This window comes from Martes martes, assembly GCF_963455335.1.
Source record: "Martes martes genome assembly, chromosome: 14".
Classification (NCBI taxonomy): Eukaryota; Metazoa; Chordata; class Mammalia; order Carnivora; family Mustelidae; genus Martes; species Martes martes.
Genome location: NC_137902.1, coordinates 52,825,227 through 52,842,463, shown reverse-complemented (window position 1 = coordinate 52,842,463; position 17,237 = coordinate 52,825,227). Strand labels below are relative to the sequence as shown.

General features: G+C 34.9%; 1 protein-coding gene across 5 annotated transcripts in view; it reads right to left on the bottom strand.

The window, feature by feature from the left end:
• Positions 1-1,018: 1,018 nt before the first annotated feature.
• Positions 1,019-17,237, bottom strand: part of PPP3CB (protein phosphatase 3 catalytic subunit beta) — a 55,282-nt gene continuing 39,063 nt past the window's right edge. Inside the window, exons 10-15 of one of the 5 annotated variants that reach the window (XM_080822531.1) lie at positions 16,965-17,042; positions 12,407-12,433; positions 10,256-10,340; positions 8,815-8,912; positions 4,071-4,100; positions 1,019-2,637 (exon numbers count right to left, since the gene is read on the bottom strand). In XM_080822531.1, the coding sequence (XP_080678657.1) occupies positions 2,459-2,637; positions 4,071-4,100; positions 8,815-8,912; positions 10,256-10,340; positions 12,407-12,433; positions 16,965-17,042 (497 nt within the window). In that variant the 3' untranslated portion in view covers positions 1,019-2,458. The remainder of the gene's footprint in view (positions 2,638-4,070; positions 4,101-8,814; positions 8,913-10,255; positions 10,341-12,406; positions 12,434-16,964; positions 17,043-17,237) is intronic. The other 4 variants (XM_080822532.1, XM_080822533.1, XM_080822534.1 and 1 more) reach the window with 4 other exon arrangements.

Below are 17,237 nucleotides of genomic sequence, written 5' to 3'. Positions count from 1 at the left end.
ATACTTCTATGGTACACAGTTATGAAGAAAGACTAGAAAGAGGTTCTTATTCAACAGTTAGGAAGTGGTCTGTGAGGCACTGGGTGATTTTTCTACCACTCTTACTGTATACCACTTTTTGGCATTCTGTTCCTTTCTCTCACTTTCTTCTTCTTTTTAATCTTTACCATCAACCCATAATTCTTCTAGTTTGTTAATGATGTTTTATGTTTACCCAAGAATCCCAGTGATGGACCTAAGGGCTGAGGAAGTTCCTGGTACCTGATATACTAGTTAAGCTCTTAATTTAGAGATGCAGAGTTTTCATAAAACAGTAACATCCAGAAGAACCTTTAAAGGTATGCAGTGCACAGTAGCTTTAAGGATAGTTCAAGGACTGCTATGTATGCAAGCTGATAACAGAGCAACTGCAAGCTGTAATAATCAAAAATTTGAGGTCTGTTTGCTACCTGGAATAAGGCAAGTATATACAGTTCAAATTAAATTAATGCTTTGTAATGTGCATCTTTATAATTATTGTTGAAACTGTTAAGTCACTATATGACTATATTATAAAATGTTGAGCAATATCCTAATTTCCCTCAATTTGCAAAATTTCATACTTATTTTGATTATGGAAAAGAAAGGAATGTGATGGCAAGAGAATACAGTATTATGAATATTCTTTCTCTTGTTAAAACACCCGATAAATTCCCAATACTACTATAATAAAACTCTACACAGTAACATTTTCTTTCGACTAAAAGTTAAATGAAATAGTGATTTTAGAGTTAGGAGGCCTCTAATAGGCACCCAAAGTACTCTAGTTTTCAGTTATTAATGCTTACGTAAGACAGATGTAACCAAAGTTAAAAAAAAAAAAGAAAATTTATGAAGACAAGAATTTAATTTATCAAATTACCATGAACCATCCACGAGATAATCTCTGAAGGCTATATCCCAGACCTATTAACAGGATTTTCTGATTTGCATGAGGTCAAATCAGACTACATGTTCCAAATAAAACCCAACACAGAGATAGGAGCAGCGGCCCATGCATGGAATTTATTGTGTGCTACTGTTTATAAAATACTCGAATAGTCCTGCACATGCATAATATTTCCAACTTAGACAGGAGACCGTACAGGGTGCACTTTCTGGCAAACAAAACAATAGATGGTTCCGCTGCCTGGAGCTCTGAGTTGTATTCCAGGGCATGAGGGAAGCAGGCCACCAAAGTAAAGGGAAATACCAAACTACAGTGGCAATCAATACAGGTCAATAATTGTGAAAAATTAGCACATGGTTCCATTTAGTTTAACCAAGCAGTTCTGTAACTATCAAAAGAAAAGGTTCAACATGCAATCTTGACTTTTATGCTTCCACTAACATCTGAATGATTGAACAGAACCATTGCTTCTATGCTGCATTGCTTAATCAAAAACACTTCCAGAACATTTTAAAATTTCCTTTGCATCAAAACATAAAAATGATAGAAAGCCAGCAGCAAATCACCCTGGTGGCTATTTAAGCAACTTGAGTACTCACAATAAACTAAAATTTCTCATAACATCTAGGTAACCTATACATGTCGTACCTGTACATCATAGGTCTATATATTAAATATTTGAAAAATGAAAACATGCATACACAAAATACGTCAAGTTTTACAGACATGATTTGAATTAAAATTTACTTTGACAATGTACAAACTTCTTTTAAAGTACCTTAAATGAGTAATTCTGTAATTCTTCATAATTTTGAAATTTAGAGGTTTTCTTCTTAAATCTCTGGGGTGTAAATTTCAAAAGATCTGGGCAAAAAAGATTCTAAATTAGTTTTTGGATTTGTGTTCAAGTAAGAGAATCTGCCTAGAAATAGGTTATGCATTCATAATTGAAAAATACCAAGACTATATTACAGAATTAGCCACATTTAAGAACTATAGACCTGAGGTCAGCATTTTGTATAAATGCCAACTGGTTTTCTCAGCATTTTGCCCATAATTCAAAATACAGCTTAATAACCTCAGAAATGTATTTTAAGACCATGCTAATTCATCCTTTAAAGACATTTCATGGGGGGAAAAAGTCCACATTAGCTCTTAGGATTGCATTTGAAGTCATGGTTAAAAAACAAAATCTAATTCTACTGAGGGGAAAAGAAATCTCATTTGTAAACTTAAATGTGTGAACCACAAGCATAAATGGAGGTATAGTTGCCCTCCACTGGAAATTGCCCCAAGCCCCTTGCTCACTGCTCTCCACCTTGGCAGCGATGACTCAATCTTATCAGATATCACCACATGTCCCAGGGCCCTCAAGCCTCCATCCAGGAAGGGGGCTGGGGTCTCAAAAAGCACAATGGTTTCTCCAGAGGGACTGTGACATTTACAGTCAGCTTGGCCGACCCCTCCAGATCCTGGGGGTGATCTGTCCATTTGGGGCCCGAGATGTGAGAGTCCCTGGGAAGCCGTGGGTCACTGGGCACTATGGTTGCCAGTCCCGTGGTTCTCAGTGGCATGTGCGGTGTTCAGGGAATTGAAACCATCTTGCTGTACAGCATCTTTCCGGGGTGGCATTCTCTCATTGATCCTATCCAAACCCTTTGCCTCTTCAAAACTGCAGATTCTATGTGGTGGAGAGAATCCTCGTATTGCTTAACAAAATGCAAATTTGAAAGTCAGTAATAGAAAAACATTTCTGAGATTTCAAAAACATAATTAATGATTTTTAAGAAGAAAGAAATTAGCTGTATGTAGCAATATTTAAATCTTATTTTAACCGAATCCTACCCCCATTCCAGACTTCCCCTTAAAATGTGAAATGTTTAAACCTAAATATAAACATGATAGCTTCATAGATGACAAGTGTTAGCATAGCTTTTAAAAGAGAACTCACAAAAATAACCCTTCCCTGACCCCCAAATTAACTTACAGGCAATGGTCTCAGGGTCTCAGTCTGACTTCTACTATACCAAGTTTCTCCTACCTCAGACCTTAAAATCACCAGTGACTATCACAGTAAGGCAGCAACAAGAGTAAGGGCAAGTGAGGAGGCTAAACAAGGTTAACCTTGACATACAAATCTGTACCAAGGGCTTGGGAGGAGAAAGAGGCAAAGTATGTTAAAATTTAGCAGATCAGAACTATCTTGGAGGTCAAGGTATCATCACCCCATCACCACCAGAATGAAATGAAAAAGGTGGGAAATGCCTCCAGGAGTTAGATCTGTATTTGGCTGATAGTAAAAAGTACTCAGTTTCATATTTTTAAGAAATGTCTTCCTTAATTCAATGGCCATTCACTGCATGTTCTTTGAAAACCCAAATCAAAATAAATGATAATCCTCCTCCAATTGTTTTAATTTCTCATTCACTTCATCTGGAATGATGCTTTTTCTACTATTAAACTGTGCATACAGAAGATTTCCATAACACTGGTTATAATCTGGTTGCTTTATAATATGTGCAATTCCTGGGACTCAAAGTCTGTGCATGTGAACCAAATAAATGGTTGGGGCAGCAAAGCATTTAGTGATGTTATATCAAGCTAGCATATATATATGAATAAATATTATCAGCAAACTCTAGGCCAAACAGCAAAAAAATAAATAAAAATCATAGTGACAGCTCCTGTACTCTCAGGTGAATTACTGAAAACGAGTAAAAACCAACACAAACCTATACCTAGAGGGGGTTTCATTTGGGAAAAAAATTACCTAAATAGCATAGAAACATGCAAAATGTAGACTAGACCTTTCTTTGCAACTTCAAATGCTATAATAATATAGCATAACATGCTGCACTCTAAAGAATTCAGGAATGGTAAATGCTGGTTGTGCACAATACTAGAAAAGGGAAAAACAAGATTATCACTAGGGAAATTGGTCCTTGTAATTAAAAAAAAAAAAAAGGAAAAGAAAAGAAAGGAAAAGAAAAAAAAGAGGAATGTGACTATTAAACTTGATGAGTCAGTGAGTCTGATTCATCTTGGGCTGTGCAAACTAGGAGTAAAACACACCCATAGGACATTCTCTGATGCCCACCCACACACCACAGATCTCTGCCCAGCGCAAGGACTCTGATCGTACCTTTTTCAGCCTCAATAGCCTCAACTGTGGCTGTACAGAAGTGAGCAGAGGCATGCAAAATGAATGAGAGAGATGAGAAGGGTCATATTGTACAGCAGAAAAGGCAATGATCACGTAAAATATCACAGTATCCCATACTACATCATCATTTACAATTTAACATAAATAGTAACCATATTAGAGAGCCCCATCCAATCCCCCAATTCCTGACACAGCACAGTTTACACACAGCACTATGACAACACCGCTCAGAGCACAGAACACATGGACCTAATATAAACACAGACACCTCAGCACCCATGCAAATGCACTCCAGTATTAATTACCTATTGTGAATTCAGTATTTTGATGGCCTTAGAACTTTTCAACATATTTATTATATCACATCCATCACAATCACAAGGGAATTCTCTACGGTTAAATTTTGATGGCAGAATTGTAGCAGAAGAGCAAACAGAAGATTCTCCCCCCTCCCCCATCTAACTGAAACAATTCTCATTATCAATTGTTCCACAAGATATAAAGTAGAAGGGTCAGTAATGCTTTTCCTTTTGCTTCTAATTCATAAGGCATAGCAAAAGCTGCAGATGTCAGTACGGCCACAATGAAACTTAAGGGCTATAAACCTGGTGAATTACTCTAAGCAGAACAGTTATGTAGCTCTGTTGATTGTGGATAACCTAAAAAGACCCTCCTTGTCTTATAGGAACTTCCTTTCTATTCTAACATTGGTGTCCCAAATATCTAAAGATATTAATATCTATAGCCTTTTTAAAAAAGCTATTTAGGTTCAGTTTATCATGAACTCAAATCTGCCTCAGGTACTAATAGCATGCATTCTCAAATGAAGATTAAAAGGACAATATATATCTTTTCAAGCCCATCTACCAACTAGAGAGGAATCAAGATAGAAGTGAGGTCTTACAGGCAATAAATCCTAATTACTGTATGATATGGACATACACATAGGTCATATAACGGAGAAATGCTTCTTAGTAGTATAGCTTGTCTCTGGCCCATTTAAAGAATCACAACATTATTTAGTCATACATTTTGTAGTGAAACATTCTTTTGGCTCATTTCTGGGTTCAAACTGTACAAAGCACTCACACTGAGGACCAGGATCAAAGACTGCAGAGGACAATGTTGCCTGACAATACTGCAAATTCTCCATTTTTTACCCAAAGTGCACATATTCAGAATATTTATAACAATAAGCCCCTCCTTTCTATTTTGCTTCTTCTAGAAGGCCAATTAGATTTAGAAATAATAAATTTTGTCCAAAGCAGTTATTAATGTGAAAGAAAACTGATTAATCTAGGGAATTAAAGTAGATCTAAATTAGAAATTCATTAATCTTAACCAGATAGTAAAGTGAGTTGGGGACCCAAAAAAAGTAGGATGAACACTGAATAAAAAAGAATTAACTTTCCTTAACTGTTAAACTGTATTACAAATCCAAGCTGACATACTTATTGTATACCCACTGTACAAATCACCATTTTAAAAAACCTAGCTCTGTATACCTGGAATATATTCTTTGTATCTTCCCACACAGAAAACTGGGATAAATGACCCACCTCTTCTTGATCAGCCCTACAATTTCTATTTTTCAAAATATGGACTATTTTCTTTATAATTTAGACATTGAATGGGGAAAAAAAAATAAATGCCTATCAGAATGTTTTAAAGAGCTTACAGTAACAGAAGTGATTTTATATGAAATATTTCATATCTTGTATTGGATATGGTAATAAATTAAAAATAAAACCTGATATTACTATAAGAATTAGTATCTGAGTGCATCAGTAGTTTAAAAGCCTATTAATAAATTTTTCAAATTATGAAATGTAACAACATACTTTTGAAACCATCCTATTATATGTAAAAGCATGTTCTGGGTCAAATGATATTCTCTGCTCTTTCTAGAAGCTTCTAAATGCTCCTAATCCTTTTGAGGACACAAAATATATATCACACTCAAAATTGCATACCATGTCAAGCTTGAATGTTTAGAATTGAATAAAAGGTCATTTAAAGCTTAAACATTAAGCTGGAAAGAGATTTGATAATTGTAAAGTTCCATCTGAAAGACACTGTTTTTCCTCTATTTGTTTTCAGTTTTATAGGGCATCCTGACATGGCCTTAGTAAGTTTAGGTACAGTGCTGTCACAAACTGTGTTCCTCGATACTACATGGGATAAATAATGAAGAAGAACTTGGAATTACATATTTTCCCATATATGTCCTGGTGAAGGCAGCGTTATAGGGCTAGCTCCCAAATAAATTTCCTTGAAGAAAATGTACATAAAATATATCAATTCCTATTCCAAAAGAGTTGTGTAGTTTGTGAAAACACTCAAGAAATATAAATTAACTTTAAGGTTATTGAGAAGGCAATCGGACTATTTTCTGAAGACAGGACCGAGGTATTAGAATTTTAAAACCTTCTTTTTGCAATACTTAACTCTTAGTTATTCCTATCAGGGAACATGTCTACTAAGATATTAGAAAAAAAATTTAAATCACACAGATGCAGCTTCTGTATGAGTCTTGTTATGTGCTTCAAAATGGGTTTATCTTATTATGCTAGGAAAATTGCTCCACACTATCAAGAGCCATCGCTGGCACAGCTACGGAGCTATCTAGTTTCCCAAATTAGACCCCTTAAACTCAGCACTGTCCTGTAACTCACTCTTTGTGGGAATACAATCCCTATAGTAAAGCTGTCCTTCAAACCTTTCCTGCAGTTGGAGGTAAGGTCAAAGTTGGAAGACTGAGCTTCAGGCTGCATGCAAATTAAGAATGAGAAGTGCTGAGCTGCCAACAAAGCATGTAATTAGCAGGTACTAATTGTGACACCTGAAAGAAGGGTTTGCTGTAGATACAACGTCAAAGTAATAATATATCCAAGGATAATGGAGATGACTGTACTGGAGATTTATTAAAGCATAAGGCCTTTCATTTTTTCTTTTATGAACAAAAAAGAGAAAGAATATAACATATTTCAAGCTACTAAAGTTCATCCTTTTCTATTAACACTCATTTTTGCTAGTTTTATTGAATGTTTAAGGTCTTAGTTTTAGCGAAATTCTTTTTAGCTCATTTTGCTAATGTCTATAATATAGTAAGAAAAATGGAGAGCAAGGAATATAAAGAAAATCAAGGCAGGTTTTCTTTTAATAAAAAAAAAAGGAAACCTCACTCAGAATGAAAATTTGAAACTATCATTTTAAAACATAGCTGTACTTCTCACATATACCAGTGATGGTAGCAGACAACACACTAACATATAAAATAGAACATGTATAGGCTAGAAGGAGAAATTATTTACTACAGGAAAAATTTTCTTATTTATTTAGGCATTTATTATGAGACTGAGTGAAATGAGACTGTGAAAAGTCAATCTACTTTAAATTTATTAAAAAATCTGAATTATTTATTTTTTGCTTTAAAAAAATTCACTAATTATAACACCAGGAAGAAAGCTAGTCATGACTAAAGAAAACATCAGATCTGTTCCTGCCTGTTTCAATAGAGCAATGACCCCTGGAGGGCTGTCAAAAGTGGCTACAATAAAACATATAGATTAAAGCTATTCCATATCACATCTTTTGCTTTCCAACCACAAGGGAAAGAAATCTAGACTTTGAGTTTTTGTGTATACTCTAAAACATTCATATCACTCTTCTATTTAATATGTAATGGGCTTTCAAAAGTTAACCCAGTATTTACACAAATATTTACGCCAAAAAAATAAGTTTTTTTTTAAAATATAAAATATTCAATGAGCCAGATTACAGGAATGCTTTACGTATAATTCTTTTTATTTTCATGCAAAATAAAGGCACACTTAATAACACCCTTTCAATTTTGACTTACAGGATTTAAGTTCAACCCCTTATAACAATGACTTAATATCTAATGTTACATTCATGTTCAGAATGCACAAAGTACAGCAACAAATGCAGCAAACCTCAAAACAAGGTGCTACAGAGTTGCTTCTACATCAAAAGACAGACAAGCGTCTGGTAATTTAATTTAACATACTTTTACAGACATACAGCTAACCTAAAGAAAGACAGACAGATTTAGGAAAGCAGCTACATCTGCAGAGGAAGAAAACAGCATGTTACAGACAGTCAATTATACATAGAACATTTGACAAACACCACAGAAAACAAACTTTGGCATCATTTACCAGGGTACAAAACCTTGCACAAATCTTTTGGCAAGTGAAGTGCATAAGTAATGTTTGGGGCCCAAGCAGATTGTTAATTCTAAAATTAAGTATCTGAAAATATAAGCATAGTCTAATACAATTACATAAATTAAAAAAATTAGAAATAAGAAACTTGGAATTACATTTCCATTTTAGTAATATGGATATCCTTGATTGACATTCTGAAACTGGGGCTTTTAAAAGAAAAGGATGCATTAGACAAACAAAAATAAATAAATATTTAGACATTATGATATGAGCCGTTCCCATATCATTTCACTGAAAGCTGAGAGACTGACCATTATTTTCAGTTGAAAGTAATACCCATTCTATCAATTTTCTGCCCTGGTCAGGTTATTAAGCAGACACTCCCTATCATATAGTATTCTGCCTGTGTCAGCTGCTGAGACAGGAACTAAAAAGCAGAAGGAATTCCCTGCATGCATTATGTGTATTGTTAGCAAAAGAGTGAGGTGTGCCCCAGTCCATCTGAGGCACAGCAAGTTGCATAACATCATTACCACTTTGCAGGGTCTGTCGTCCTCCAGCCAACACTCCACTAGGCAACATCCCTGTGGGAGTCAGGCCCTTGAGTGTCAGCACACTTTCACTCTCCTCCCTATAGCAAAGAGACATAACAAACATCAGAGACTTCCAACAAGGGCACTTGGGTGGTTCATTGAGTTAAAGCCTCTGCCTTCAGCTCAGGTCATGACCCCAGGGTCCTGGGATCGAGCCCCACATCGGGTGCTCTGCTTGGCAGGGAGCCTGCTTCCCCCTCTCTCTCTGCCTGCCTCTCTGCCTACTTGCGATCTCTGTCAAATAATAAAATCTTAAAAAAAAAAAAAGTACATAGTTTAAAAGAGGAGATGGGGCCCAGAGGTTAGGTCATGTAAATAATTTATGACATTCAATGTTATTACCGTATTTTCCTCAAGTCCAAGATATTCTCTTCCATATTTTAAATGTTTCAGATAAGAGGGTATGCCTTACAAGTGAGGCGTATATTGTTTTTCCTAAGAAGCTTTATTAAATATATGATGAGATTCATCATTAATGAGAATCATACAATTGAGAAAATACTTTTTTTTTTTTTTTAATTTAAAGATTTTGGGGGCAGCTGGGTGACTCTGTTGGTTAAGCGACTGCCTTCTGCTCAGGTCATGATCCTGGAGTCCCAGGATCAAGTCCCACATCAGGCTCCCTGCTCGGTAGGGAGTCTGCTTCTCCCTTTGACCCTCCCCCTTCCCATCTCTCTCTCTCTCTCTCTTTCATTCTCTCTCTCTCTCTCAAATAAATAAATAAAATCTCGAAGATTATTTATTTATTTGACACAGAGAGAGAGGGAACACAAGCAGGGGGCGTGGGAGAGGGAGAAGCAGGCTTCCTACTGAACAGGGAGCCCAATGCGGGGCTCGATCCCAGGACCCTGGGATCATGGCCTGAGCCGAAGGCAGATGCTTAATGATTGAGCCACCCAGGTACCCCAAGAAAATATGGTTATTTCTATGGCATAAAGTTCAAATGTCTGATATAAACAGTTTTGCAAATACATTTTTAAGGACTGACCCATTTATGTGTACCTTTAAACCTAGTCTTCCTGAATTCACCCAAAGAAGATTGTTTGTGGCTCCAACAAAAGGAACTTCCTATATGGACGAGTAAGTCCATCAGGCATACTCTAAAAGGTACCCTCTCCTCCTTATCCTACTCTAATTTTCAAGGTGTAGAACTAGTGCTTTCATTACAGGAAGGTAACACATATTCAAAGTGAGCAATAGTAATCGCAAGGGTCAAAACCCCTAGTTTCAAAGGGAATTGTGTTCCCCTCTTCACTATGTAAATGTAAAACTAACTTCTTTATAGGAAGAATGTTACTAAATTGCTTTTGGGTGTCTGCTTATAGCAAAGTACAATAAAAGAATTTCTGTAAAGCAAATAATCAGGAAAATATATCATTACCTGAGAACAGAGAAGACCCTTGCCATCTTGCCAATTGCTCGAATTTTGTTTCTTATGATTTCTTTCCGGGCTGCAGCTGAACCTACTTTCAATGGAATAAATAGAAAAAAAGACTCAAGTTTAGGGCATCCACACTTGCATCATTCTATTAACCTATACCACGCTCATCTTAACCCATCAAACCCTCTGCCACCAGCTCACATGGAGGAGACTAGGCGAACTCATGCCAGAAAGCCTCTCACTCCTTCAATGTTTAGCTTAGCACTGGTCTAATATTGGGGTCTGATACAGATACAAATGAAAAGTAATCCACAAACATGACTCTCACACTACTGCTAGTCATTAAAACAGCAATGGGAAAGAAACTAGAACCCAACTTGTATCACAAACCAGAGGGGGAAAAAGGGGTAACAATCCTATAGTCTTTAATTCTCATGAGGGCCTATGCATGCAAGCTAACAGACACGAATTGGTAATAACTCTGTATAGGCTTCTGTTTAACTATTATAAAAGCCTCTGACATGCAGGCTGGAAATATCCCATCTTACTAAGACAGAGTAAGTTCCTTGTTCAAAGTGGGTTTAAAAACAATGGTATGAGATAACTACTGTGCAGACGACGACGAACTAAGGACCATACCAGCATATCAGTAATAATGCACATCTTAACCTCATGGACTAAATGTCCTCAAGATCATGCAAATATATATAAGTTCTTACATCCCTAGATGAGTATGACACAAGGAGAGTGAACAATGAGAAAAGATTCCCTAAAAAACATGGCTAAAGGATCACTCATGTTTCCTCTCTAAAGGGTTAGCTGTACTGCCTATCACCAACACAGAAGAGAATAATAGAACATAATAACTTGATCTTCAGCAAAAACTCAAAGTTGTATCTTCCTTCCCCTGGCCTCCAGAAAGAACAACAACAATCCCAGTCCTGTTATCTCATATACAGCAACTAGAATCACTCTGGACCCAAGAGTGTGGCTCCTTAGAGCTGTGCTTCAGCATGATGAAAACACATAGAGAAGCACCATGGTTGAGGAGAAAGTTAAGGAAAGGCTAAAAAGACTAGACTAAAAGGGCCATGGATATACAGAGGTCTGAACAACCATAAGTTTTCTGGCGTAGAGCATCTCATTTAAAATTCAAGCAGCCCACAAATACCATATAATTAAAAACTAAGATGATGACTGGACCTTACTGCAAGGAAACAGAAAAGAAATCCAATTTCAAAGACAAAAACAAAAGACATATTTTAGAGAAAATAGGCTCCATGACCATGTTTATGATGCTCCAAAGGGTAATATTATGAGCACTGAAGCTACAGCTTTTGCAAGTTCAAAACTGCGTAGGTACTATGGTACTATGCAGCTATTTTTAAGATGCAAAAAAAAAAAAAATTACTAAAAGTCCCAGCATCATAGAACATTAGAATTTGAAGAGACATTAGGAATAATGCAAAGTTTAATCTCCTCATTTTAGAGATGACAAAACTAAGTTTACTAATGGTTTTGTCCAAGGACATAAGGTAAGTCTGATTTCTTTGAATTAATTAACATAAACATTGTTTTAAAATTGATGGAATTTTAAAAATAGCTAGACTGGGGGAGAGGAGTATGGGGATAGGAGAGGATGGCTGCAATGAGGTACATTCATATTTTCAGCCTTAATTTATATATCTGTAAAACTGAATAATATGTAAACTATACTGATTTCAAATTTAAAAAATCACTGGGATATAAAAACACTATACAATTCAGGATTTTAAATCAGTCTACAAACACATCATGCATAATAGTAAAGTAAATGTCCACAGTAAAATTACTCTGGGGAATAAGACAGACAATCAAACACCCCTAATCATGCAGGGAAAAGTACAAAACATTACAAATAAGCAAAAGAATGAAATTTTAAAACAAGAGGAATGAAAAAGAGGGAAAAATATTTCCATGCACAGAAAGACAGATATCTTGGAATATGACTTCTAAAAACATCAAATTCTATCTCAGCACTTACACTAAATTTGCACAAGGCCCAAAAGGACTCTGCATAAATGGTACTCAATGAATGTGCTAACTTACATGGACATGAGGATAACTTATGAAGTCATATTTCAAAACAATGTTACTCTGTCTGGTCTGTACCTTTTTTATTGCCATATATGAGCCGTTCTTCAGATGGAGAGTCCAGAAAAAAGGAAGTGAATGATGGAGAAAAGGTGGTTGAGACAAATAAAAAGATAGAGATTTAACTTGGCAGTGGTACTGAAGAATGAATGTAGAAAGAAAGGGAGAAAAATGAAGGCCCTCATATTCGAAATTTGAAAAATGTAGTACTGTAGGATCTGGTGAATAAAAGAGGGATGCCACTGGGTAGGACTCTAAAGGAAAGATTTCTTAAAAGATATGTGGTCAGAAGAAATTATGGACAGAATGACTATAATATTTGATGAAAGTAGACAAATTAGGGACAGAAAAAAAAAACACGTGAAAACACATAAGACTGATAAAAGACTGTGCAAACAACAATCGCACATTTATACTGATACCCCTAAGGAAATGTGTCACCCATGGGAGTATGTTAAGTGAAGGGTAATGACACAAATGATATACAAACTCATGTGGTTCTTCAAGGACACCAACATCTGCAAAATCTGTAGTATATACAGAGAAATGTAGGTAACTTTATAAACTACCTCAATGGACAATCTTACCCACTTAGAATAACGGAAAGGCTAAGCCTCCCACACTCCATAATAACAAGAACACATAATTTCTTGAATCTGAACTGTAGAACTTTTGCACATACTCAGGATCAACAGTATGTGCTTTCGTTCCCAATCCCATCTGGGAGCTGGAGGGACATCTTTTTGCAGAAATAGCAACAGACTGTTTCAAAGCAAGTAATAGCTCTAAGAGTAGGCAGCAGAAATGTTTCGTTTGAGCTTTCCGTATCTTCCATTCTAATGCAGAGATACATGATTCCATTACAGGAAATGCAAAGTTTTAGTTTAGTAAAACTGTAACACATGTGGATTCTGTATTTCCTTTACCAAACTCAAGACAAAAGATAAATATCTGAAAGAAACAGTATGCATTCTAAATATCACAGAAATCAGTGTTCAGAAATTTTCTTTAGTGATTAAATAATACCTCTAAAAGGAATGCTCTGTGCACTTACACATGCAATGTTTATGCAAATTTTTGCCTTTAAAAGTAACTCCACGTATACATTAAACACCACAGAATACCAAGGATTATCACTTAAGAAGAGAGTCTTACTCCTTTACCCAATCTCACCCTTAAATATGCAAAAACTATTCTTTCCTTCCTGCCACTGGGATATCTCCATTCCTGCTCTCTCCCTTTCCCCACAGAAAAGCTAAACTCTTATTCTGCCTCCACAGCAATCCCTACACCACCAAGTTTTCTTTCTAAGTCAGATTTCTCCCTGTGCCCAGCTCACTGGATGGTTCTACTGCTGAACAGGAAAAAAGGAAGGAGAGGACGAAAGGCATGCTATCATGGTGAAAGGAAAGGAGAAAAGATGTACAGTTAAGGGAAAGAAGTATGGGAATGTGACTAAGGAAGGGAAATAAACCCAGTTCCAGCAGCTCTTTTCCCTATCCCATCCTAGTATCTACCCTACTCTCCTCCCATTTCCTCAATGGTCTCCCCCAAGCCATTCTCATTCCTCCATACAAACTCTCAGATTCATATTCTTAAAATTTTCTTGGAGTATCTACTACTAAATATTTGGTATGGAAGGGTGAAGAAATGAGGAGTTATACCTGTTATACCTGCTATGTTGGCAGTGAAGGGAGATCTACTTCTAGTATTCAAAGCTGGAACTCAGTGTATTTTCCACATAGAAACACTGTCATAAATGACAGCTTACCAAATTTTAAAATTATTTCCTTTCTATTCCTTTAATCCATGGATGAAAAGATCCTGGGAAGTTAAGTTAACTTCTCCAAGATTACACAGCTACAAAATCTCTTTAATGATCAAACTTAATTCATCTTTGGAGTCCAAAAATGATATAACAAGTGGATAAATAAGCATAATTTATCATTGAGAGGAAAGTGTTAATTAGATACATAAAATCTCATTTGGAATGTAGTAAAATTTTATACTTAATCCTGGTTGAATCCCAAAAGTGATTCAGCCCCTGTCCTCGTATAAATCGTAAGTATCTAAACCAAATGTAACAGACTTAACAAGGAAATTTTTTTTATAGGAAAAGGACTAAATCATTACCTGTCATTACTACTTAAAATACATTTTTTTAAAAATGGCTATTAATGATATTGATACAAATTTTTAAAAATTAAAAAATAAAAGTAAAATGTAGAAAAATAAATAACACTAACAGCCTTATGCAAATGACATTTTTAAAAGTTAAACTAAATAAAAATTACTGTAGGAAATAATTCTGCTGATCCAAGTTGTCATAAGATAAACCCACAAATATATAATATATACCTTACACACAGAATATATGTTAAGAGACACCAGTTGTAATAATATAAGGATATAAAATCCTATAGTATTAATTTAACTTGACAGTAACAGATTTTTTTCAGAGAAAAACTACATGATTTTTAAATGGAATAACTGTACATTAAATATATTAAATGTAGTAATTATAGTAAATGAACTAATTATATAGAGCAAGAGATCTTGATCTCAGTTTAGAGAAGTAAATATTAAAACAAAACTTCCTAGTGCTCACATCGGCAGCACATATACTAAAAATTGGAACAATAAAACAAAACTTCCTAGATGCAAATATGGATTTAATGAGATACCAATTAGAACTACTACTTGATATTTCACAGAATTTGACATATAACAGAAAACTTTATCTGAAGAAATAAGTATACTATGAACCAAAAATTATTTCAGTCATTATATCAACACCTGTAAGATTATGAAGTAGGTACTATTATCTTCATTTTGAATATAAAAAAAAATAAGACTCAGAAGCTAAAAAATTTGCCTGAGGTCATATAACAACTATGAGAAACTAGAGTCTGAACCCAGACCTAGTCTAACAAGAGAACAGGGAAAAGGTGGCAGAATAGGGAAAAAGTATTTAACTGTAACTACTTAAAAATTTTATGTAAAAGACAAATACAATGAAATATGGTAGAGCTAAAACTTCCACACAAACAAAAGGAGAACTAAAATTAAAAAATATTATTAAGGCCTATTACCTAAACCAAAAATGAATGGATATAATTTATTTCAGTTAACAAAACTATAAGCCAGAGTAAAAGCATATCTTTGCTTGCCACCAACAGATGGCAGTAGCAGACACTTGTACAGTCACTTTGTACTTTTAACAAATGGGTTTACAGAAGTGTTTAAGAATTAAACCTGTTTGTAAGCAGAGAAATTTCTAAATAGTTTTTACTCAGATTGTACTTAAGTAGTCAAATAAGATATATAGTTTATACACTCGAAAAAGTAGACAGTAATTTTTTTAAATTAAAAATCATTAGAAAATCAAAGAAATGTAAGTTAAACCAAGTGTAGTTCACTACTATGTAGCTACCAAGCAAAATAAATAAAAATGACCAAAACCCAATGAGATGGGACTGTGGAAAAAGAGATCAATGGATTCATTGCTAAAAGTACTTCATATTGGTCCAATTCTTCTGCAAAGTAATCTGTCAGTTCATAGCTAAAATAAGGAAGCTAAAACACATATTTAAGTCCGTAATTCTCTTCAAGAAATTTATCCCAAGAAAAAAACTATTGTACAAACATATGCATTGCATGCTATTCATAATAAGGACAACTGAAAGCAACGCAAACGCCAAAAACATGAGATTAACTATGAAAATTATGGTATATTAATATACTTAGAAATATGTAACTATTAAGTTGTACCAAAATGTAGACCCAAATATATGGGAACAATTACATACTGATTACAACTATGAAAAGAATGCTGCAACAAAGATGTGAGCGGCATACAGAAGGAAATAAATAGTTCTCAGCTTTAAGATATTTACGTTTTTGTTTCTCAATGACTTAAAGTTTAAAAAATATTTAAAAAGTTTTAAATTAAAGTTTTAAATAAAAATTTCAAGACATAAAAATAGAAGGAATTTTGTTTTTATGGTATTAAATTATACTATAAATGTACATCAGTGCACTGGTTGGCTTACAGAAGAGCAAACAGCCATATCTAACCTTGTTTCTATGGAAAAGATGCTTCTGAAAATCAAATTAAACCTGTAAGTGGTCTTGTAGAACACAACCATTCATAGGTTGGGAACAGCCTACTTTAGTTTTTGGGAAAAAACAGTGACAATAACACTGGGGGTTCTGGTATGTTTCTGATGCACTAAGAAGACTGTACCAATGAAACAAAAAGCATTTAACTTATTCTCCCTCTAAGCAGTGTCCATATTCATGAAGAACCACATTCTTTAGTACTTTCAATTTTCTTCTCCCTCTGTTCTTCCAAACTTCCCTTTTCCCAAAATTCATCTTCCCCACACCAACAGAAAAAAAGGTAAAATCGCTAAGAAAAAATCTTAAACAGTATCTAAAAAAGTGTCTTGACTCTTATCAATTGGCATAGCCATTTGAGAACAATGACTACATTTCACAAAAGGGTGTGTATTGAAGCTGGGCCGTTAAAACATACCATTTCACAATAAAAAAATAGTAAAATGAAAAATCATACCATCAAACTGGTCTTCACCTTCAGTCATCAGTTCATCATCAGAGCAAATACTCAGAACATTTACCAACATTTCTGTCACTATTCAAAAATGAAAAAAGAAAAAAGAACAGTTACAAGTTAATGGACCAAATTCAACTGTCTAAAAGTGCACATACCAATTATTCATACAATGGTCAATGATTTTTAACCCAAGAAGACATACATTCTGATAGCAAGAATGAAAAAACTAAAAAATACCAAGGTTTGGGGGCATGTGGGTGGCTGAAGTCAGTT